This window comes from Coffea eugenioides, chromosome 2 (genome assembly GCF_003713205.1).
Source record: "Coffea eugenioides isolate CCC68of chromosome 2, Ceug_1.0, whole genome shotgun sequence".
Classification (NCBI taxonomy): domain Eukaryota; kingdom Viridiplantae; phylum Streptophyta; class Magnoliopsida; order Gentianales; family Rubiaceae; genus Coffea; species Coffea eugenioides.
The window spans coordinates 37,718,646-37,744,756 of record NC_040036.1 but is presented as its reverse complement, the minus strand read 5'-3'; the positions used below and the strand labels follow the sequence as shown (position 1 = coordinate 37,744,756).

Below are 26,111 nucleotides of genomic sequence, written 5' to 3'. Positions count from 1 at the left end.
TAATTTAAACACAACGTAAAATAATAAATTGTCACGGGCACCAAACCATACCAAGAAATGTTGAAATATGAAAAAGGACTTCAACCCATTTTATTGGTGGCTCCAATCAACTTATCTAATAGGCCATGCACAGGCACTGTAAAGCAGCCAAAACTACTTTCCCTCTGACCCCATCTGAGGGGCAATCTCCAAAGAGTTAAGCTAGTACTCTTGAAGATCATTAGTGAGATTCAGGAAAGTCTTCCACCACTTGTCGTCCTGTAGTTGTAAAACAGTAATAAGCTTCCTCACTGGGTGCACAATTTCGAATGATTCCACAACCTGGGCTGCCATTGTCACATCGAATTTCTCAAATTCGGATTCTCGGTGATCCTGAATCTTTAGTTTTGAATTTACTAGGTTGGAGAGCGAGTTGGCACACTCAACGAAAGGATTGTCTGAACTCCTACTTGACTTGCTTCCATGAGATCCCTGTATTGAGATCGTAGCCCCTTGACTGCTTGATGCTCACTTAACTCTCACTGAGGGAGCTTCTTGGTTAAATTCGGCATCTGGGCTAACGTTGTACATTTCGTTACTAAATTGCCAAGATGACTACCCTCCAAACTGTACAACTCTCTTGCATGGAGAGAAAAGTGAAGGCAGAACTGCAGAAGATTGAGCCTGGCTCCCTATGGCAGTTTCCCCTTCCAAAACCTCAGATAGTATAGCATATTTGTTGACGCACTAGGAATATCTAGAGTTCTTATAATCCTGGTTCTCCTATTCAAAAGCGAAAACAATTAAGGCTTGCAATGTCATCATTAAAAACCAATGAATATTATTTGGGGGGACAACTATCAAACAAATTCCCATATTGGGGGTCCTAGCAAAGTTTATAACCACAAAATTTAATTCATATGAATTCATGTAAAGTGTTTTGAACTAGTAGTAGTATCTCCACATTTGGTATTAGCACAGAATAAGGTACATGGGTCATGAATTATAAAAAAGGGAGATAAAAAAATTAGTCGAAGGGTAAGCATGTGACAGGTACTGAGCTTGTGTAATAATAAAAACCTAACTACCACCAAGACAGTCAACAATCATAATTAAAAATATTTTTTGACGAAATATTAGTATTATCCATTGTTTTGTAAATATCAAAAGATAGGGATCAAGATCAACATTCTCCCCCTTTTTGATGATGACAAAACAATGGATGGAAAGAAGGAAAATGAGGAGAAACTCCCCCTTACTCATAGCACTCCAAACCGGCATCAAATGAACTCTCCCTTACTAATAACATCCCAAATCACATCCATTTTATAATTTCTCCCCCTTTTTGTCATCATAAAAGTAAAGAGTAATTTTCATAAAAAGAACAGTAGCTACAACCATCATCAGTCAATAACAAGAAAATCACATCAAAAGAGACCAAAAAATAATAATGAACATCAATGAAACCAACATTCATACCCACATTCATATCAACCGAAATCCATTAATTATTAAAAACATCAAAGGAAACTCAGTTCAAAATATCAGAAACATTAAAAGAAAATTACAAAAGAACGTTATGAACAAAAATTTGATCATTCTTACCAACATCTCTTACTTTAATTTTTTGCTTTTATATCATCTCCAAATGTCACTTTGCCACTTGATTTTGGTTTGAATTTGATGAAATGTCATGGATCACCGGTTATGTGTCTTGAGTATCAACTGTCTACGAACTATTTTGATTCCTTAATGATGTTTACCAGGTTCACCTATTCAAGAGTTCAAGAACTAATATTTGGTACCCTTTAATTTTTGGGTCCTTGAGAGTTAGTATCATGTCTAACTATCTATATGCATTTCATACCTCTTCTCTTGTTCTTCCTCACATAGCAATCACTTTTCATGTGATCTTTTTGACAACAAAATTACACATAACCAAAGAGTTATGAACATGTTTAATGAATCTTACTTGTCTTCTTTTATAAATAGCAAATTCATTTTCACCAGAATTCAATTTCTTCTCATGAATGTCAAGATGAGCCTTTGATTTATTACATTGAAAACAGTTTTATTTTTTATGTTGGAGCAATTTGTTTAAATTATCCATTCTACTTTTCATATCACCTTGTTCCTTTTTGAATATTTCACAAAATCTTATTTTTCTATCAAGCTTATTTTGTAAATCAATCTTATTCTTTTTTAAGAAATCATTTTCAATTTTCAGTTTTTTGTTTTCTTGAAAAAGACGTGCATTGTCTTGAAGAAGAAAACTAATTTTATGTTTTAATTCCTTGTTTCTAACATAAGATTCTTTTAAACTATCATGCAATTTTATAATGAAAGATTCAAAATTATCATCAGTTTCATCATCACTATCAAATTGAGAGTTACAAGTTGTTATCTCATCATCTCCAATGGTCATGAAAGTCAATTGAGCAGATTCTTCTTCCTCTTCAATTTCACCATCGGAGTTGCATTCATTCCATGTGAATTGAAAATTGGTGAATCTTGATTTTCTTTCACCTTTTCTCTTCTTCATTGGACACCCACTCATGTAGTGTCCAAGTTGGCCACATTTATAGCATTTGTCACCTTACTTTTTGTTGGTCTCATATCTTCCTTTGTTTCTTGCATTATTGAATTGATTAGAATCTGAATTGTTAGGTCCTCCTCTTTTAAATCTTCTTTTGTTGAGAATCCTCTTGAAACTTCTTGTGATGAGAGTAAGATCACTGTCATCAACTTTCACATCTTCTCCATCCAAGGAGGCTGAATCACCTTCATCTTGACATGCTTTTAGAGCAGTGCTCCTTCTTACTTTTGCATCTTCTTTCTCTTGTACCTTAGTTTTAAGTTTTAGCTCATAAGAAGTCAGAGAATTAATAAATGATTCAATAGACATAGTATTCAAATCTTTAGTTTCCTCAATAGCAGTCACTTTATTTTTTCAATCTTTGGACAAGGCATTCAGGATTTTTCTATTTTTCTCACATAAAGAGTATTCATTTTCCAACACTTCTAAATCTTTAATGAGATCATTGAATCTACAATACATTTGATCAATATTTTCATGAGATTCCATTTTAAACGACTCATATTTAGTAATTAAGATAGATTTCTTTTGTTCTCTAACATTCTCACTACCTTCATGAATTTCTTTCAGTTTGTCCCAAATTTCTTTAGCTGACTTGCAACCCTTGACTCTAATAGATTTATTTGATTCTAAACCATTATATAACACATTCATGGCTTTTGCATTTAAGGTGAGATGAGCTCTATCAACTGCAGTCAATTCATTTCTAGTTTTTGGTCTTGATCTATGAGTAATATCATCTACTATAGAGGCATCATATGGACCTTCATTAACAATAAATCACAATTCAATATCAATCGATTGCAAGAAGATAATCATTCTTTCTTTCCAACTCACATAATTCAATCCATTAAATATAGGTGGTCTAATCACAGATTGTCCTTCCAAAAACATGACATTGTTGGTTATCATCTTTACTCCTAAGCCGCTTGAGTTTAATTTCTAGGAGACCAAACTCTGATAACAATTGTAAGGATAAAAAACAACCTAAGAGGGGGTGAATTAGGTTGATTAAAAATCTAATCAAATTATGGGCACTTTTTTTGTTAAATATGAAATTTACCCTCTTATCTAAATGATCACACAGTGAATCAATTATAAAGGATGAACAAAATCACTTAAGAGAAGTAGAAGAGATAAGCAATTTAAAGATTACAAACGTAACAATAAGTAAATAAAAAGGAAAGAATAGCAAACCAATTAACTACCCAACTCTTCTTGAGCTTGTAGATTAATTCAAACAAACTTCTTCAAATTGATGAATTACAATCACTCTTGTGTACAAAGGAAGGCTCACTTCCTCCTTACTCCAATCTCTACTCGGTCAAATTAGGAAGTTTTACTATCTCTCAGAACAACCCTCACAGAGCTACACTCATGAAATATTCACTCACAAATGAAAAGTTTACAATGAATCTCACACCACTAAGATTACAAATCTTTCTTGAAGAGTATTTTCACTCTAAAATCACTCTAGATCTTTTGTATCTTTAGTGTACAAAAGTTGTTTGAAGTTTCTGACCAAACACTACTTATTTAGGACCAAGAAAGTGTTTCATTAATGCTTCCAACGGATAAAAAGTAGCTGAAGAGTCAACTAGCCGTTGGAGTATTGGACGTTCGGTACATCCGAAGTATACGCCCGACAGCAGGCAGTGAGTTTGAAAAATCTTCTTTAATTCTATCGGACGTTCGGTGCTTACGTCCGAAAGCAGACAATGAGTTAGAAAGAATATCTCAATTCTATCGGATGTCCGGTATTGTCTTTGTGAGCGTTCGACAGCTTTCGTCGAGTTTGAAAGATCCTATCGGACGTCTGATACTTGCGTTCGATCGAGGTCAGTGAGTCAATGGGAATATATTATTTCCTTCGGACGTCCGGTGGTGGAGTTCTTCATGCGTCCAAAGTTGCGCAATGAATATCAGACGTCCGATCCAAGCGTCCGACAGCTTTCAGCAGCCTTTGTCCCTTTCAATTGCACTTGATTTTTGAATCTGATTTATTTCATAATTAAAAATATTTCTTAAAAAAATATTAGTATTATCCATTGTTTTGTAAATATCAAAAGATAGGGATCAACATGAACAGAACTAAAAGAAAGTAATATATCCGAGCAATAAGAATGAGAGAAATAAGTAATGGTAAAAGCTCTAGCAAAAGATACACTTCAGAAATGGTTCATGCAACTGATTATGGATTTAAATATAATTCCAACATTCATTAATCAACAGGTTTTTAATTGCCGATATGATATGACAATCAGTTCCTCCATACTGTTTCGATAGTCAAGGTACGACCATTGATTATTTCCCTAATTTAGAAATAACCCTAGGTACGACCATAGGATTTAATTTTCTAACTGCATTAGAAATTAGAGAAACCCTGTTCTAATTAATAAACATGCTACGAGAGTTTATTTAAATTAGCCTATATGTTTCCCTGATACAAATCCAATTATATTAGTTATTACCGGGATGAGAGTAATCAAACAATTACGGATTCAACTACCCCAAATTAGCAAATAGACTACGTGAATAATTAAATATTGCGCAACTATTCAATCATACACAATATTTATAGCCGCTAAAAGCAGAAAACATATAAATACCAATGAATGAAAAAAATAATTAAAATAATTTAGATCCCATAGTTATCATTGAATCAAATCTTTAATTGTCCCCTTGACTAGAAATAAGAAGTTAGTTCTCCATTAATGGAGAACAATCCATGCGAAAAGAATCCCTTGAAAGCCTACAGCCGTTGTCCTCCCAAAATGTCCAAAGAAAAGCTAGCGAGAAAAAAGAATAAGACCCCTCTAATAAAAGACTAAGTTTCTTTTATATGGCCTTGCCGAAAAAGCTTTCTCCAAAATCCTCAGCCCAATCCCTTTTTTCTAGGGATAAGTTAACTAGTTGAATTGATGGTTTTCTATTACAAATCAATTTCTTCAAACTTTCCTAAACTGCTTGAGATTGACGTGGAGTGCCCAAAAGATAGGAAACCTCCATCAGCAATTAATTGTTTTGGAATTTGATTTGGATTAGGAAACTGTCTAAACTCTTTCTCGATTTTCTGGCCCACGTGCAAATCACTAGGAACTTTTAATTTAAGCACTTTCTGTTCCAATTCCTAAAATTAACACAAAATATCAATTGTGAGTAGAATCAATCAAGTAAGGCGATATTTGGTATAAATACAAGAGAAAATATAAGCAAATGTACCCTATCAGCATGTAGAGTGAAAATATAACTTATATACACGCAATAAGATGTCAAGCCAAAAAACATATAAACAAATTAGTTGTGTTACATATACAGTCATTAAAAAGATTAAGTAGGCATATCTCTGTAGCTACTCAACTTATTTGATCTTTCATGGCACAAGCAGCAATAGTAATTCTATATGGTACACGAAACAACAATCTCCTTGTGAAAGAGGGACAACAAGAAAAAATTAAAATGTTCATGGCTGGATAAGAAAGATGGGTATCTGAGTTATTACCATTTGCAAATTGTTCTACTGAGAATCTTCGGCCAAGAAACACCTCCTATTCTCGTCCCAACCAATACCAGTTTCGGACGAAAGTCACAAAACTTTTAACTTGGCAAAGGCACGCCAAATCTTCTTCAAGCATAGGAAGTTAGAATGGTAGATGGTCTAGTTATACTGCTTTCCCCAGGTAGAATTAAGGTGTGAAGCAAGTTTCATCCAATTTGCATCTGATGCGATATTTGGATTCCACTCCTCACTCTTTTTCCATTCAACGTACGTCATACAAAACTGCATCTCCATGTTTTCATCCCAATACACCTTTGCAATGGTGTGGTTTCGAGGCATCTATAGAAGAAACCAAAAGGAGTTGCATGTTTAAAAGTTGGTTTACAAATTTGCACTAGTGTCTGCAACTTCGCCAGATTTGTAAGCTAATTTGGAATTTTTTGAATTACAGTAGCCTGCCTTCTTTGAATGGTCAAGCAGCTTGCAGACCTGAATTTAAGATTTAATAGCAAAAACCTGGCCTATCTAAATTGGTGCTCATATTTATTCGTTGTCTGAATAACATATAAGCTAAGATGGCACCACTATAATACAATCTGGGTTTACAAGTGCCAGACATCCACTCCTTAACTTAATAACCACTACTTTCTTTTGTAACTCATGCCAATTGCTAGAAATTATTTGAGTAAACTACCTGTTTTGTTATTTTTTTTTATAGGGCATAAGTGAATAGGGTAGCCAATAATAGATGCCACGCCACAAATTCAAGGCAGATGTATGCAAGCAAGTTCCAATATAAGTTATACTAATATTGAACAATATAGAGTATAGGGGAAACAAAAAAAAATGTTCAATTAATCGTCTAAAGATGAATTAACAGAGGTACGTTTGCAAATATAAGTAGGGGCTAAATTTGTTAAAAGTATTAATTCTCACTATTAATAAAGGTTTTATTACAATCAAACAACAACTGTCATGGATGAGGATATTCACGGGACTTATTCTGAAGTAGTTAACTAAGGACTGGATGTAGTCGTTGGAGTCAGTGATGGAGTGTTCGGATGAATCCTCGGAAAGACGGGTGGGAGTAGTAGGACCGAACAGTGATCTCCTTTGCTTGTTGGGCATTTACTGGTCCTCAACATGTAAACAGCAGGTCATGACGAGCTAGACCTTACACAAGTGGGAGCCAAGCAAATTTGCGAATAAGCTGTCACAAATTTGCGTTGGAGATAGCAAGTGGTGAGTGAGACCTAAAATGTAAATCTTGGAGCCATTACTACTCCACGGGACAAGAAATTATCCAACAATGAGGAGAGGTAGCACCATGCCTATTTTGCCCAAAAGCAATTCATGTAGGTCACCAAATGGACAAGAGCAATTAGGGCTAATGGTAACATTACAGGGGGAAGAAGGTGATGTGAGCGGTGTAGAAAGAGGTCCGACTAACCTCTTTGTCAGACTGGGGAACCTTTTGGAGAGCAATTGTGACACCTGCCAATTTAGCTATGAATATAAGTTAATAGACTTCAATTTGCCGTTTAGCAAGCTACAAATCTGGTTAGCAAATTTGGCCGAGCAAATCTTCAAATTCGAAATCACGAAAGCTGGAAACCCAGATGTAGAAATGGCGAAAATAACTTCAGTCGACTTCAGCTTTTCAAACTCTGGGCGGCGCACTGATGTTGGCTCTTTTCATCGATAGCAGAATGCATTTTATGGAGTAAAAAATTACAGGAGGGTGGAGAGGTTGGCAGCACTTGTGCGGAAGAATTGTGAGCAAATTCGGTGCCGGACACTTTTAGTGAACTTCACTGCTCAGCTATCACAACGGAATGAAATCCATGACATTGCATGGGCGTTTGGCCCGCAACCCTTTATTTGATATTAGATAGCTTCCTGACCGTGAACTACTGATTTTAATAAAGTTTAGGGCAAAAAACCTCAACGGCCACTAAACTATTGGTCAGATTATATTTTGGTCATCAAACTAGTTTTCGTTAGTAATTGACCACTAAACAATTTAATCAGTAAACTCGTGACCATTTAGTCGGTAATTGCTCTTAATCTATGAAATTAGCAGTACACGTGGCAAAGCGCGAGGTAATTTTGTCCAACAACTACGCGACCCTATTTAATAAATTAATTGATAATTTTATAAATTAAGAACAATTATCGACTAAATGGTCACGAGTTTACTGATTAAGTTGTTTAGTGGCTAATTACTGACGAAAAATTGTTTGATGGCCAAAACATAATCTGATCAATAGTTTAGTGGCTGTTGAAATTTTTTACCCTAAAGCTTATGTAGTAAAGTTGGTGGGGTACTCCCAACATTCTAACATATCGTTTTAAAAACAAAAAATGTTTGAAACCTGACATATCCAAACAAAGTTTTGAAAACTTTATTTTCTCAAAAACTTTGGGCCTGTTTGGAACCTGAGTTTTTTGGGAGTTTGTTTAAAACTTTACTGTAGTGCACTGTAGAAGTTTTTAAAAAAATTTTGTAGAAGTTTTTATAAGGTGAAAAACTTTTTTGTAGAAGTTTTTGAAATGTTACTATAGACGTTTTTTGGATTATTTTTAGAGGTATTTTTAAAACATATTTTTGAGTATTTTATAATTTATAATTTTTATATTTTTAAACATTTATGCATTTATAATACATTTATAAAAATTTAGAAATAAATATACATATAAATATATAAATGTATTATATTATATATAATACGTAATATACATATATTTATAAATGTATAAATGTATAATTAATATAAATGTATAAATTATAAATGAATATTATATAAATGTATAAATTATAATTTATAAATGTATATGATTATTATGTATAAATGTATTAATATAATTAATATAAATGTATAAATGTATTAATATTATGTATAAATGTATAATTAATATTGTTTATAATTTATAATTTTTATTGTTTAAATATTTATATGCATTTATGCATTAATATATTTATATATTTATATAAAAATATATAAATGTATTATATTATATATAATACATAATATACATATATTTATAAATGTATATATTATAAATGAATATTAAATAAATGTATAAATTATAAATTATAAATATATATGATGATTATGTATAACTATATTAATATAATTAATATAAATATATAAATGTATTAATATTATGTATAAATGTATAATTAATATTGTTTATAATTTATAATTTTTATTGTTTAAATATTTATATATATTTATGCATTTATAATACATTTATAAATAAATATATTTATATGGGTATATAAAAATATATAAATGTATTATATTATATATAATACATAATATAAATATATTTACAAATGTAATAATTGTATATTATTATAAATGAATATTATATAAATATATAAATGAATATATTATAAATATATAAATATATAATATTATGTATAAATGTATTAATATAATTAATATAAATGTATAAATGTATTAGTATTATGTATAAATGTATAATTAATATTGTGTGTTAATATTATGTATAAATGTATTATATTATACATAATACATAATATAATTGTATATAAATATACATAAATATATATACATAAATGTGTAATATATATAATATGTATTATATATATTAAATATATAATATATAATATTTATATAAATGTATAATTACATATTTATATTAATATTAATTTATATGGTATATAATATTTATATAAATATATAAAAATATATTTAAAATAAAATAAAATAAATATAATATGTTTAAATAAATGTATAAATATATAATATTATAAATATATAATATACATAATAAATTTTTGAGGATGAGGGACTCAAAAATTCAAAATTTTTTTTTGAGGTTACCTGCGGCGTCGGAATAAGTGACCGGCGCCGGGAGAGGTGGTGGAGGCGGTGTCTGGTGTGGTGAGTTGGGTGAGGGAGGAAGAAAAGTTTTTGAGAAATTTTTTGTGTATAGATTTTTGAAGTGTGTAGGTAAAAAACTTTGAAAAGTTTTTTGGGGTTCCTGTAGCAAAAGTTGTTAAAAAACTAATAGCTAAAAAACTTGGTAAAAAACTATGGTGCCAAACAGGCCCTTTATTTTCACGGCTAAATTAGCCAAACCAAATATCCATTCCAAACACATCTATTCTCTTTTTATTATAGTATAGTTGAGAGATATGATAGATTAATATTCAAAAAGGAAATCCTGGCGCCATTTTTCGTAACAAAACGACGAAGAGTAGGAAACCCTAACCTTCTAATTCCCATCTCTACGCCTAGCCAAAATCCCAAAATTCTCCCCAAGGAACTGAAGAAAAACTGATTAATTCCATGAATTTCAGTTAATTCACCGGAAAAATGGATTTCCAGCTAAGAAGTGTGTGCCCGGAGAATGAAGATGTCGCAGCCTTCATGAAGAATAAATGGCAAGAAATGGCGGCAAATCCCAAAGGGATTTCTGACAATCTTAACAATACTTTTTATAAGGCTTATTCTAATGTATGTAATTCCAAAACTCCCATCAAATCCCTCCGAGACTTGGCAGAAATCAAGTAAGTAGGATAATTTTCTTCAAAATGAATGAATTTATTTTTGCCTTCGGTGTTTTTATATGGGAAAATATCTCTTTGTTCTTTATAAAGAAGCTCTTCCATTGTGAATTTAGTCATTCAGTGTCGCAGGGGAGTAGGAAAATGGATTCTGAAGCTAATGCAAGGGTTTTTTGATACCAGTTTGGGCGGTTCGGAGAACGAAGACGCGATTAAAAAAGGTGACATTTTGGTTTCATGTTTTACTTGATGTCTTAATAGTTTTTCCCCCCCAGTACCGATAAAGATAAAATTTTCCACCTTTTTTTTTGTTTGTAATAACTATAGGGAAGAGAAGTAAGGGTACTAGACGGTACGTGCCACAAAAAAATTCAGTAGCTTATGCCTTGTTAATTACTCTCTACAGGTAATCTTTGAATTCCATCTGTTTTAATTATTTCTTGGAGATGAATCTGTGAAAGGACTATTTTATTGTTGTTCTTTTTCTTTTTGTCCTGCGTATTAGAGGGACAACAAATGGGAGTGAATTCATGCGCAAGCAGGAGCTAATTGATGCTGCTGAAGCTAGTGGACTTTCTCGAGGGCCAATTGTGTATGCTATATAATCCTTTTTTAACTTTAGTTAATTGGATTGGATGTTATACGAGTGGTAGTGATTGCTTAGATAACTACACTTCAGGCCTGAAAAGGGGAAAGGGAAGCCTGGAAAATTTGGGAGCTCACCACGGGAATGGTATAGTGGATGGAGTTGCATGAAGACATTAATAACGAAAGGATTGGTTGTTAAGTCAAGCTGCCCTGCAAAGTATGTTCTTCTCCTTTTTCAATTATCCTTTGGCATGCTCTTCCTTTTCTATCTGTCACTGGGCTAAGTGGCTTAAGTATTTGCCTTATTATTGTCCATGAAACTTGTTTTCTCTGTCAGAAATTAATTATTGATTTTAGCTTGATCTACAAAATTTGGGAACATTAAACCTTTGTCTTAATATCAATGCGAAGTAGCTCTAGCCTCCAGATAAAAAAATGGTATGCTGAATTTCATCGTACCAGATCCTGTTTAACAGACAGAATATGCGGAGTAGAACCAATTTTAAACTTAAAAAGTATCTTTTTTGGAGTGTAATAGAACAAAGGGAGCAAAAAATTGGTATTAAATGAGAATTAACTATAAGAATAAGGTACATGATGGAGGTAGTGCAAATTTTTTTATATTGCATATACATCAGATATTTTTTTTCTTTGTTATGCTTAAAATTATTTACTTTATCAAACTGCAATATTTGTTGGCTTTTAGTACTTAATGGTGACAATCAGATCGATATATACGTAAACTTTTGATGAAGTTAGAGTATGACCTCAAGCTTTTACATCCGTTAGCCTGTAAATTGGCAAAACTTAACCTAAAATCCAGTAATAATTTCCCTTTAGAGGCGGCAGTTTTGATTGCAAGTGCCTGAAGCCTTTACATATAACTAGTCACCTTTATCTATAAATTAGTTTATTTTCCTCTCATTGAGAAATGACAATCTAGTGATGACAATGGAGTATTGAAATTGGCCTTTTAGAACTATTTAATCTGTTTTTTTAAGTTTTATTTGTTCAAACTTATTTATACTTACCATTGCACATTTTTGGCTCATTGAAGAACAATTGGAAGTATGCTTAAGCCATGAGAACTTCCATTAGGCATACATTACTTTATTCATATATAGCAGTTTGTTTTATACTGTATGAGCCTTATCAACGAATTTTAGATCCTCCTCAAATTGTTAGTGCAGGTACATGCTTACAGAAGAAGGCAAGGAAGCAGCAAAGGAATGTCTTTCTAGATCTGGGTTAGTTGATTGCAATGACAACTCAGCTATTGCGCACAGATCTTCGTGTATTGAGCCAAAGGAGTTAGACTCATCAGATATGCTGAGATTTTGTGGTCCTGAACCAAAGGATATAGACTCAACGGAAATAGACATGCCAGAGTTGGCTTCTGCTCAGGCTCGTTCATTAAACGAAGTTGCACTTACTTCTTTTGCTTCCAATAGTGAGAAGAAATCATTTCACATCCCTTCTGAATCTCTTGATAGGGTGTGTATCTTTGGCGCTGTTGCTTTACTTTTAATTTATTGCAATATTTTGTTTATAGAGCATGATAAGGAATATAGATTATGGTCATGCTAAAACTTTGATCTGTTTGTTGCTTTTTATGAGTTGTATCCTTGAAACAAAGTTTCTGCTAGACAAATATATGTATCTCAGTTTTTATGAAAATTTGGTTCTTTCAATAGTGTGTACTTTTTTGTGTTGATATTTAATTAGTGGAGAGATAATGTATTGTATCAACTAATTATTGTCTGCTCTTCTAGTTTGTTAAAATGGGGTATTCTAGGGAACAAACTACTCGTGCTTTTCTTGAGGCATCAGACGCATCGCAGACCCAGGACATGTCTTCACTCTGGCCGGCTGTTCTATGTCGTCTAAAAGAAGATCAAGTCTATGGCCTGCCTATTCAGCCTAATATTACAAGAGTGGATGATTTTGCTGTTGGTACGACACGTAAACATACAGAATCTTGTATTTATTGTTTATCAGATCAATTTGAGATACTAATGTGCATCGTTTTGCTGTCCAGGTAATTCTGTTTCTAACATACATGGTAATAGTTTGATCAATGGCACATGCAACGGGCCACTCGAGGGTGTAAAGTTGCCGCTTCTTGCTACTTCCGGTCAGATGGCTTGTCCTTTGAAAGCTTGCTCATTCACTGTAAGTTAGTATAGGATTTGAGGTCAATCACGCTAAAATTTAGACTTTGGAAAACTGCCATCATGCTAATATTTTTTCGAAAAAAAAAAATCCACCTTAAGTTTTTTCTGAAACTTACTGTTGAATTCCACCTTTCTGTAAAGACCTTTATTGAAGCAAGTAAAGTCTGTCCTCTCTCTCTCTCTCCCCCCCCCCCTTCTTCCTCTCTCCCTCAAGTTTTTATCACCTGTTGATTATGCAGAACCATGACAACATCATAAAGTTATTATGTCTCTGTTTAACTCAGTGTCCTTTGTTATGATACGGATGTGATTGTCCTTTTCTCACTGCAAGTAGGATAAGGAGGGGACAGAAGCTTTGGAATCTAAATCTCATGTATTAGCAATGCCGCCTTTGGATGTCGGAGAACGTTTTGAAGACGCTTACGGTATAATCTTAGTACTGGATGACAGGGAACATTTTGCTAGCAAAGGGTGAGAATCTGACATGCTTAATTATTATCGAAACAGTTTGATATCATGGTAAAAGTTGCTTCATGTTTTGGTTATCTCTTTGTTTGAAAAGCTTCGTAACAAATAAGCCTCACCAATTTTGATCTGAATCTTTTTAATCTACCAAGGCCCTGCTATGGTTTTTCAGGATGCATATATAATTCATTTCCTTGGACCAAACTTGGGCAAGGTTGAATGAGAAAAACTGAAGTCACTGGTTCAGATGAGCTGTAACTAGCATGGATTGAGATTATTCTTAGTTTTAACAATAGAAAAGTAAAACTGGTACTTATGCAGCAGCTTTCATCCTGAACTGCATATTTCTGCATATTTTTTTCCTTTTTCATATTTTGAAAGTCCTCACATTAGCTGTTGTCTACCTAATGTTAGGGGTAAAAAGAAGGAAAAGAGATAACTTTTGACTTAATATACCAAAAGTTCAACAGATTACCCAAAAAGGTTACACTGGAAATGAATGGAATGTATTGCTTTGGCACTGAACGTGTCATCTTTATAAAAGTGTGATCATTAGGAATTTTATAATAATAGTAGTAATTTATATTCTAGATATGCCTTTTAGTGGCACCTAAGCACATTGTTTACTTATCATATAACTAATGCTACCTTCACAGCTATTACCACACCAAGACTAGCTATCTGTTTCTTAACTTATCGGTTTCTAATATATTGATTGAAAAAGGAGTCAGCAAATAAGTGGAGAGCAAAAAACACAAAAGAGGGCAAGAATAGCTGTACTAGGACATATTTAAGCAATTTGCTGGTCATGTTAGTGTTATTCAAATTTTGACATATTCAATACCATCTGGGTACCCCTGTTAGGCAGAGTTCATTCTGGTGCATGACACTTGAAGAGTTTAAAATTGATAATTCAGGTCAGATGAAAATAAAAGAAATACACACCTCACAGTGGTTTGTGACAACGCGTTTCAGTACCATCTGTTTTCCTGGGGCTTGGTGGATTATGTCCATGGCCAAGGAGATGCTTTAAGAGCTTGCTAATGTAGCTCATGTGTCCACTGCTGCTAGAGCTAATGATTTTCTTTTTTTTTTTTGTTCTACAATTGCTGTTACACCACTTCTATCCATTCCACATTCCACTTTGTAGGTGAAACTCATAAAATGATGGATATGCTGTGAGCACACAGAAAGATAGCAGTCATATCATCCACCGCTTTTGAATTGAAAATTTTCTTTGTTGTACATCTAAAAAATTTTGTTTTTCAAATTTTTAATTGTTACGTTGAACTTCTCTGGTTTCTGCACAATTCATATACTCTAGGAGCGATGAATTGATCTAACCATAGTATATTGTTTTCAATGGAAGTGTAGGCGTCACATGCGCTGAGTGCAGTTTGCTTTGTTCCCCTAACAGCTATAACTTGAGAATTTGGTTTCTGGATGAAGACTGTAGAGGTTTCTTAAGTTGTGTTTTTTGTATTGGGTTTCTCTCTCAAAAGTAGTCTTGAGTTGAATACTTGTCTTAAAGTGCTAGCTTTCCAATTTTCTATTTTATCATGCTGGCGAGTTTTAATGGTGACTTAATACATTGTCAGTCTTTCTTTGTCACATCCTCTCCTTAAATGAGCTTGGATAGGAGATTATTTGGAATAATATTTTGAAAAAAATACTGTTTCATTTTTTTTTTGATGTGATGTATGTGAGATAAAAAGGTGGTTGAGAAGATAAAAAAAAGTTGTTAGAAAAGGTGTTTATGATGTAGTCAAAAAAATTTTTGCAAGTAAACCACTATCCAAACACACCCATTGTTATCTTGAATATCTATATATATAGAAATGCTTCCTTCTGTGGGTTGTTTTCTGGTTTCGAATATATTTATGGGTTAGCTTAGAAGAGTTTGTGTGTTCTTCCATTCATGGTGGCTGTGGTTGAGTTTTCACTCTAATGATTTTATTTCAGGTCCCAGTCTAGGAAGATTATTGACAACATAAGTTCTCAATTCAAAATTCAAATAGAGGTCAGGACAAAGTTCCAGTGTTTCAAGTACAAGTCTCTCTCTCTCTCTGCATACATCTCTGTGTGTACGTCTATATGGTTGCATGTATTATTTTAAAGCTCATTGTTTTCAAGCTAAAAATGGGTCAGCCCTGGCTGATACTTGGCTAGTAGAAAACTAGAAATGCAATATTGCAAACTCTTCTGGACTGGGGCTTGACATTCAGGGGAGCAATGGTAGGCTTATGGGTATGCAAACTATCCTTGTCTTATCACGATTTTGAACCTTTGTCTCCTTCCATGGATTGCTTGTGCAGTGGAACTTGTATATGTTGGCATCTCGTCACTAGAACCACTACTATAATGCAACTGCTGCTGAAATTATCTTCCAATTTCACCATTACCTTCAGATTCTGCTGTCTTGCCTTTTTAAACTTCCCTAAGATTTTTGAAACCTAAAGTTTTTTGCCAAGTTTGTCTGCTATAAGTTTTTTAAAAACTTTAGCTACAGTAATCTCAAAAAATTTCTCAAAGTTTTTAAGCTATACACTTCAAAATATTCAAAAATCCACACATTTTAAAAATTTTTTAAAAAACTTCTACAGGAAGCTACAGTAAAGTTTTAGACAAACTCCCAAAAAACTCACCTTCCAAACAGTTGCGTATTTTACAAAATTTTTAGTTAGATGGAGCTTGATTTTCTATTGACCATGTATGCTTAAAGCACATGAATTATTTCAAGTCTTTGGGTCCCTAATTAACTTAGTAATGGTGCTTTTGGATTCAAGATTATTTGGGAAATTATCTTCAATTATCAACTCCATCATTTTTTGTAACATGATGCATGAAAGATAAAAGGGTGGCTGGAAAATGTGTTTTAGGGATATGAACTTTTTCCTAAAACATGACATATTCAAGGACACAGTTGTCTTTAAGTATTAATAAATACTTCTTTGGTTGGTTCCTTTTTCTGTTACACTAGCATTAAAGCTGCAAAATATCTGCCTGTACATAAGTGGATAATAGATACAAGTTGTGAATCAGAATACCTCAAGTAAGAAATAATATTCATTAAGGGGCTTTATGGGATGGGTGTAGCTGTTCTGCTTGTCTGAAAGCTACTTATGATATCCATGTAGTTTCCTTTTCCCTTCCTTTTTGTCATATGACATCACTGTCTAGAATTGGTATCCAGCATCTATCTAGAGAATGCACTTCAAGGCTTGCTTCGTTAGTCATGGGAAGAGCCTGAGTTCAAGAAAGAAATACGAGTGCAGTATAGTTAAACCGTTAAAACTTTAAAATAAGCGGCCAAGGATACTGGCACTACAAGGAAAGGAAATACTATTCATGAGCTGACCAGCCTTTACCATGAGTACAAGTAAAGACTGTTTGTAGAAATTGGGGCACTTGACTACAAACTATATTACAGTTCCAAGGGATTTTCCATTATCCTTTTGGAATAATGGAAGGAATCATTTCTTACAAGCATTAAGTAAAAGCAACATCTGGAAGATGAGAATCTGGAAGCCCTTTTATATCATAAGAATAAACTAAAAGCATACTCTGCAAAATAAGAGTCTGCATACGTCACATTGATAATATTGCACCAGAAAAGTCACATGTATTGTTACATCACTGCACACAGACTGTTAGGGACATCAAAGTCTTCTTGACATTTCATGTGAAGTTTTTTTTGTCTTTTATGCTGCTCATCTTGTCAATTGGTAATCTTCTTTTACTTGATTAATACCTATGTAAAATTTAGTGGGTAGCTGGTGAAATGAGAGATTTAAAGAAAGAAAAATGGGTTGGGGAGGTAGTTTAAGAAAGCTAGACTGTGCTTCCATGTGATTTGGTAACTGTTGGCTGCTAAACATGTCGTCCTATTTCCAAGCATAAAACACCAATATATACATGATTACCTGATTTTGAAAGCTGGTAAGTCGATCTATAATTTGCAAAACTATCGCATTCAAGTCTTTGATAACCATTTGGGAATTTACCTTTGATCATCTTCTCAGGTTAGAAGACTGCCTGTTGGGGATGCCATTTGGATAGCTCACCATAAACGTATTGGAACTGAATATGTTCTTGACTTTGTTGTTGAGCGGAAAAAAGTTGATGATTTGCGCTTGTCAATCAGAGATAATCGATATAAAGATCAGAAACTGCGACTTCTGGTATTGTTTCTTTTCATAGTTTCAGACACTTTTATATGTCTGTAATTGATTGCGAATAAATTATCACTAAAGTGGTCATTTGGGAGGTTTTAGAGAAGCAAAAAAAGGAGAGATGTACTTTATTTGCTTTTGAACATAAAAGTTTTCCAGCCTGAGTACCTTTTTCTTAGTAAGTTTTGCAAATGTCTGGGATACATTTGCTCAATTCATATTTAGATATACATATGCAAAAGTTTCTTGTATATCTGGAAAATTGACGTCATGCAGATGTACGTTATGCAAGTTCTTGTTATCTTTATTGCTGCGGGAGTGTATATCTATTGTTGTTTGCATATGCTGTAAGAAAATAAATAATGAATCACAAAATGGTAGCTAGAATAAACATCCCTCACACCTTGCTACTTAGCATTTAATGTATAATTCAAAGCCTGGCTCTTCATACTTTATTTTGCAAGTGTATAAGCATGTTTCCAATGTCTTCTGCATCTACTTGAATTTAATTTCGTCACTTAATTGCTAGATATTTGCTAATATTGAGTAACCTGATCACTGTAGAGCTGATAATTGAAACAGAGCTAAAACTTTGCAATTGAACTTTGCTTTCCAATGGGTTTAAAACATACCCAATATCAGGGGGGTCGGGTGGGAAGTACTTTTGATGAGGTCATGTGGTCATGGAAAAATTGAAGTTTCGGGTGAAGATACAGAAGATAAGTAAACTAATTAGTTGGTCTATTGCATCTTAAGGTATGGGTAAAAAGAATACTCCTTGGACATCTCCGTCTAAGGATTCTTTGTTGGAAGGAAACACTTGTTGGTTGGTTCCTCTTATTTCACTAACAAGACTATAAGCTTTGCTACCAACTTCTGTATATGTGGATTAGTAAAACTCCTTAGGCCATTTGAAGTCACTTTTCATTGACTAGATTGTGAAGCTACCCTGTGATGCTTTAAATGAGAAATCCTGAGGAAACACAACAGGCTGTTTACTCTCTAATCTCAGAGTGGAATCTCGGCTTACAAATGCCTAAACTGAACTGTCAATCCAATTCTTTGTTATCTGTTGGTTTAATTACAAATAATAAATATGGTTTTAAATTTCAAATCACACTTAAACCTTATCCAGCTTAGAATATCTGAACCACAAAAACTTTATGATGTGCTTGCGACTACCTGATGGAGAAGGTAATAATGTAGTCCAACTAAATTATAATTTTTTCCCACGTAAACATTTTTAGAGTTCATTTTTAGTCTATAGGCAATGGTTTATGATAGGTTGTGCTAAATTTCTATTGATTATTCTGGATCTTATGGTGTATATCCTATCAAGCTTTCATATTTCTCACATTAACATATGTGTGTCTATATAACTTGAACTGGTTATCTTAATTAGTGAGTCATTATTAACTTTCTTTTTTTAATTGTAAGAGGTGTGGACTCAAGAAGGTGATATATCTTGTTGAAGGTGACCCAAATTCGTGTGAAGCTGCTGAAAGTATTAAAACTGCGTAAGAAAAGTTTTTGCTATAACCTCCACTGATTCAATTCTTTGATATTCTTAATCAAGACTTTCTTTTTAATTTTCCTAATAGTATTTTTATACTTGTGTTTCTGAGTTTGACTTAGTTTTGAATTTTTGAACTCTATTATACGATTTGCATTTATTATGTAGTTTCTTCATTTAAAGTAAAAGTTGCAGTTTGACTACACAAATTATTCAAGCGGGAGAATGGAATTACATATATATGTTGAAAATGGAGCTTGAATTTGTTTTGGACTATATATGCATGTTTTAGTTAGTGGGTTAGAGAATGTTAGGCTGAATGCAGTGAAGCCTTTGGTGCTTCAGCACCATTGGAAAGGTAGGTATCACCTCTCCTTGGCTTCGGGATCAGTCTTTGGCTGACTTTGTTTCCTGCCCTTTCTTGAGTGTCAAAAATTGGTGGTCAAGTGGAAAAAGCTAGATACCAGTATTTTACTGAGTGTAGGCTGAAAAAGACTTTAAAAGTATAATATGAAGAAATAAGAAAACAAAAAGAAGTAAAACAAGAGGAGAAGGCTTAGGTTTCTCGACCATGAAAGTGGAGCCCATAATTAGAACTATGCTCCATTGCAAGCTGCCCAAGAAAGCTGTTACGCAGCACAATTATAGGGAAAATAATTTGGAAACCTAGATTTTTTGGTCTTAAGTCAAACTTGGTGACAAATTTGACAGCAGAGAGTTTAAAGCATATTTACAGCTGCTAAATTTATTGGCTTGTGAGAAGGCCTTCAGACTGGGGATATTGCTTTTCCAAATTTTCTGCTTAGTCTTTAGAGATTGTCCTATCCCAGCAATGCGCCAATATCATCTTCACTTTCTGCATTCTGGGATGTCTCTTGGGTTTTATGCTCATTTAGGAATCCTATGGTGAGATAATTGGTCGAGTTTGCATGTCTATTATATTGGATTGGCTCTTCTTCTCATCATTTCTCATTGTACATTTAATTCTCAATTCTGGTTTGGAGGCCACTTACGTTATTCTTCCTCTTGATCTTCCTTGTAGTCGTACTGTTCCCCCACTGGTCATAGTCCTTTTCTTCTGGAAATGACAATTTGGAAGCCTTCAATTATGTCTTAGCAAAAGTAATATTAATTATCTGTAATGAGTGAGAATGGCTTATAAATACAGATATGTTTTTTTCATGCATTAGCAAGCAAATGAGCTTATGGTTACATTTTTTGTCAACTATTACATATTTCTCATAGATTATACTCTTAGAATTAGGTTTCCAAGTTGTGTTCAATCTTTAGGATGGAGCCAGTGTTCAAAAGATTTATTGCAACTTTCTTTCTGAAATATCTTATATCTGCAAACAGAGAATATGCAACCACTTGGGTTTATTTTGGTTTCCTATATTCTTTGGACTTTGGTACATATTGTTCTGTCTCCAAACGTTGTACTAGTCAATTTTGAAAGTGGTAGTTCACTCTTTATTTATTTATTTGGTTTTTAGAAACAAGGGGTAGTTTACTCTGTTTTTTCCTTTTATTTAATTGCCTCTGAGGATAGCTGAAATAAATTGTGCTTGTTTTTGTCTAAATTTGGGGGGAACTATGTCTTCTAAAGTAGGTGATCATTTAGTATTTATTCTTTCAGTACGTAAACAAATTTTGCATGAACAGCCTTGTGTGTTCTGATGTGTATATTCATTTGAGTTTAGAATGTTCTAACTGAGACTAATTGTGATCATATGCCTCAAATCAAAGAGGGAAAATGCTAACCTTATGCACCTTTTGAATGTCTTGACACTACACATATTCCACTGGAACACTGCTTTTAAGACCTTTGAGAAGTAGCCTCCATCTTAATATTTATGCGGTGGGGAGAAAAGATCATTCATTTTTGCAAACGAACTAGTCTATTGTTTGAACTCAAATTTTAAGACAGAGAACTCTTCTTCTTTGCAGAATATAGTACAAATGCATTCCATTTATGGAAGTTTGTCCATGGATGTATGATTTTGATAGTTTTAAGTATTGGATTGGTTAATTACACTGCTAGAATTGAATGTTGATTGTTCTTGGGCAATATTTGAAAGAATGATCTACAGTGATATATGAAAATTCATCCTTAGAACACTAATTTTCTCTTTGCCTTTGGCTATTTGATTGTGATTGTCAAGGAATGCAGTACTAGGGAATCCATAAATTCTAGTTTGTTCTACTCTTTCTTAGAGGTTTTGCAATAATCTTCCTATGAGTATCCCTTGTTGTCAATTGAGCATTTTCATCTCCTGTTGTCCTTTTTATAGTATCGTGAGAGCATGAAAATCTGCTTTATTTTTTAATTGTTTGGTTTTGCCGTCTATCCTGGGATATGTGTGTTGCTACTCATGTAGTGATATGTGCAAACCAAATCCGGATCTTGTTGAATACCTTGTGACTGTTTTCCATCCCTATATTTGTTTATTTGAGGGCCGATGCTTTTTTATGTTTATATCTCTTTGTGAAACTTGAAATTTTATTATGGAGGGATGCTGGTCTTCGGGTGGTGAATTGTAAGGTCTAGTTTCTATAAGCTAAATGGGTGAGAACACAAAAGTAGTCTCTCTCTCTCTCTCTCTCTTTCTCGTATTTCAGATTTCTTTATTATACATTCTAATATCACTTTGTTTCTATACAAATTTCCCTTGGCTCTGACTTATGTCATTGGATTATGACAGTTGTTTCACGACTGAAATATTGGAAGGTTTTGATGTACAAAGAACTAATGGCTTGGGAGAAACGTTAAGGAAATATGGTCATCTTACTCAGGCCATATACCAGTACTACAAGTCTTTGGATTCAGAGCATAAAAGCTCTAGGGTTTGCCCACAATATCGTGAATTCATTAGGAGATGTGAAGATTTAGACAAGCTGACTGTCAGTGATGTGTTTGCGATCCAATTAATGCAGGTTTGCTTTGTACTAGAAGCAAGTTTATCATATAGTGAAATTCTGATATATTAGTACACATCATAGTGGACAGCTTTGATATATACTGAAGCTCTTATATAGTCAAATGTCTGCTAAGTACGCAGCTTCTTTCTGTGAATGTACAATAAGCAGATTGACATGACCATAGATAAGCGTTTGAAGTCTAAAGTTAACTTTCAGTGATACGAGCACATTTTCATGTTTATAGACAGTTAGTAGTTCCAATTAAGTTTAATGCAGCTTGACATGACTTTGAAATACTTTGTTGAAATTGCTTTTCCCAGCTCTTCTTATTCTTGATCCTTATTGAAAACTTTTCCCTTCTTGTTGTTCACTTTTGTCTTTTTAGTTTAGTCTCGTTTTGAGGGTTTCCAGAGTATCTTCTTCTTCTAACTATCTTATTTCAGATATTAGACAGTACATTCATCATACATGTCAGATGTATCTTGTAATTCATGGCACAGAACTTGATTAAGATGCTAGCCCAGATAAAAAAGGTTTATATAGTTGTTGCAGGCTTAGGCACCTTGTGGACTTCTTTATTTTTAGCTACTTATGTTCACTTTTTCGTCAATGTAGGTTCCACAAGTAACTGAGGAGGTTGCTATTGCTGTTCTAGAGATGTACCCAACTTTGCGATCTCTTTCTCAGGCATACTCTGTGCTAGTAAGTTTTTCTATTATTCTACAAAATTTTTGTTGAAATAAATTAGGGGCACAAGTACACTGCAGTCGCCAATCAAATATGTATAAGATTCATCTTATATATTTGTCAATTCCAAAGAACTGGGTTTTTGCCTCTTAATTGTTGATCTGTTTATTGATTACTGCCCTGTTACTGGTTTACCTGGCTAGTTGTTCTAGGGGATTCAAAGGCCAGGGAGAATACCTTTTCCTGTTGAATTAAAAAAAAAAAGGAATCCAAGGCCAAAAACTGAATGCCCATTAAACTAGAAAAGAGAAAAGATCATAGGCTATGCCAAAATCACAGGAGGGGGATGGAATGCCATGTCAAAGAAAAACTGAGACTTATTTTAATTTGAAGAACATTTTGAAAATTGGGGACTTGCCAAGGCCAGAAATCACTGTAGCGTATATTATTCAACATAATGTGATGGCCTTATTATGAACTAATCTTTAGGATAAACATTAGTGTCTTTCTTTATCCTGACGTGGTTCGGTATGAAATTTAGAACTGAAATCTTGGTGGATTTTTTTTTTCCTTTTTGGTATTTTTTTTTTTTTTGGGGAAAAGGAGGAGGGGGGGTGGGGGTGTTTGGTTTTACCCGAGGCATTTAATATGAATTGCATGTGAACGAATCATCCGGACTTACTACCTCTAGTAAAGTGCTCTCATGAACTGCCTGAAAAGTTTCTCATGTCGTGTGTTTTGAGCCAGTCTTCTTATGCGGGGAAAATTATCTTAATGGCCAGATAATTGCTTTTGAGTCAACTTACAGTTCCCGTTTTTCGGTTGATATCATTTGACCTCTAATTTGAGTCTTGTGTTTGATTTTGAGAAGGATGGTGACATTTGTGCTCAAGAGGATATGCTCAAGAAGCATAGTAACAATTTGATTAGCAGTGCTGCTAGCAGAAACATCTTCCAACTGATTTGGGGCGGTTGACTTTGCATTGAAGTTTTTTCAAATGCTTGTTAGAGTTGATAGAAAGCAAGGATATGATATGGTTCTTAACTGCAATTTTTGCAGTCTGAGGATTGCATGCAAATAAAGGATGTTGATGGACTTTCATTTCATATTCCAGTTTCCATTCACCCCCCCCTCCCCCCGCCCACCTCTAGGTATGTGTGTTTTTGGTCTGTCTTCCCTGTATTTAGTGTGATTTTTCTACTTTTCTGGTCTATTTTTTTTTTTTTTGGTGTTTGGCGGTCAAAATGGAATTTAATCCAATTCTGATTTAATTTACTTTCTTGTTCATGTACTTATTGGATGAAGCATAATGCTCCTACAAGTTAATGCAATTAGAGGTTTATGAAGCGGTTTTTTTTTAAATTATTTAATAATGCTCACGTGATTCAGTCTTTATCATTATTTACAGTATAACATCTAAATATGGGGAAAATGTTATGCTTTATTGCCTTTGAGTGATAGAAAATAGTAATTGGCTATATTATCATTCCCTTCGCTCTATTTTATAAACTACAATTAATTGAAAGCAACATACCACTCTGCACACTCAGCTTCCAGGATTCGACCTTGAACTTGTAGTGGGCCGACCATTAGCCCTACTCCAATGGTTAAATACAAGTTAATTTTGCAGCTCAAGTTTAATACTTTTTCCTATTTAAAAAGACATGCTTGAGTGCATAAAAAATAGGGTTAATTCCACTTTGTCCCCCCAAACTTTGGACGATTATCCACTTAAGTCCCTAAACTTCAAAATGGGACACTTAAGTCCCTAAACTTATAAATACCTCCCACTTAAGTCCCTGAACTTATAAAATGGGACACTTTAATCCCTAAACCCTCATAAAATGGGACACTTCGACCACCAACGGCATTCAGGATTTGTTAACAATTTTCCTTAAGTGGGAGGTATTTATAAGTTTAGGGACTTAAGTGTCCCATTTTGAAGTTTAGGGACTTAAGTGGGTAATCGTCCAAAGTTTGGGGGGACAAAGTAGAATTAACCCTAAAAAATATGTACCTTGATTAAGATTTTTGATAGGATTTTGCACCTATACTTCCTAAGAAAGAGCATTTTCATCATTGCAATTAGTAAATTTTTTTTTTTTTGTGGTGAAGCTTGCGTATGTTGTTCATTTGTTAGTGAAATTTCTAAAGCAATGAAAAGCATTTTGAGCTGTAGATGCCAATTGTGTGATCGTATTTATGTAAATGAGGAGAGGATTTTTACATTTAAAAAAAATTTAAGAAGTATTAAATGCTTATTTCTCATTCAGTATGTAGATTTTTCTCGTGATTTTTTTGTAAATATTTTCTCTTGCGACTTTGAAGTTAAGGCCTAGAATCAAATCTTCTAATGCTCTCTAACCATCTAACCATTTTTGAGATATGAGAAGTTAGTATTCAAAATATAGTAGTTTCTAAGACTGGGAGTAAAGCTGTAAGGGCTTTGACAAAGAAACTAAAGATTTAAAAACGTCTGTGATATTTTCGTTTAACAAAAAAAAAAACCTCTTTTTTCCCAAGATTTTGTAGTAGAAAAAGTATAGGCAAAATCCAATCTTTGAATAGTTCCTATGTCTCAGTACCAAGAATAAGCATGTCAAAGGTATTCACTTCCAGAACTAATTCATTGCATTAGCAATTTAATTACATCCCTTTTCACGTGTTTACATGTCAGAGATAAGTAATCGTAAGACCAAAGATGCAAGCATAAAGAGGTTTTTTTTTTTTTTTTTTGAAACAATTAGGATTTGCAACCACCGCCTTATAATTTCTCTAAAATTTTGAGTATTCAACTTTTTTTTTTTTTTTTTTTTTTTTTTTGCGCTTTCTAATTTCCCAAGTCCTACTCGTATTTGGAAACGGTAAGGAGTTTTTTCTTGGAAGCAATTAGGGTTTGCAACGGCCAATAGTTTCCTAAAGATTTTTTCATATTCCTTTTTGGTTCATTATTCCTAATTCATGATCCGGATCCTATT

The 26,111-nt window shown here is 33.5% G+C and overlaps 1 protein-coding gene across 1 annotated transcript; it reads left to right on the top strand.

The window, feature by feature from the left end:
* The first annotated feature begins 10,304 nt into the window (after window positions 1–10,304).
* LOC113762907 (crossover junction endonuclease MUS81) lies at window positions 10,305–24,270 on the top strand. The gene is made up of 15 exons (XM_027306538.1): window positions 10,305–10,617; window positions 10,747–10,835; window positions 10,942–11,020; window positions 11,120–11,206; window positions 11,294–11,419; window positions 12,393–12,696; window positions 12,975–13,164; window positions 13,241–13,374; window positions 13,711–13,847; window positions 15,804–15,861; window positions 17,864–18,022; window positions 19,451–19,530; window positions 22,229–22,460; window positions 23,061–23,147; window positions 24,004–24,270. The coding sequence occupies exons 1-15, from the start codon at window positions 10,424–10,426 to the stop codon at window positions 24,106–24,108; spliced, it is 2,061 nt and encodes a 686-aa protein (XP_027162339.1). The 5' UTR covers window positions 10,305–10,423; the 3' UTR covers window positions 24,109–24,270.
* The last annotated feature ends 1,841 nt before the right edge of the window (window positions 24,271–26,111 follow it).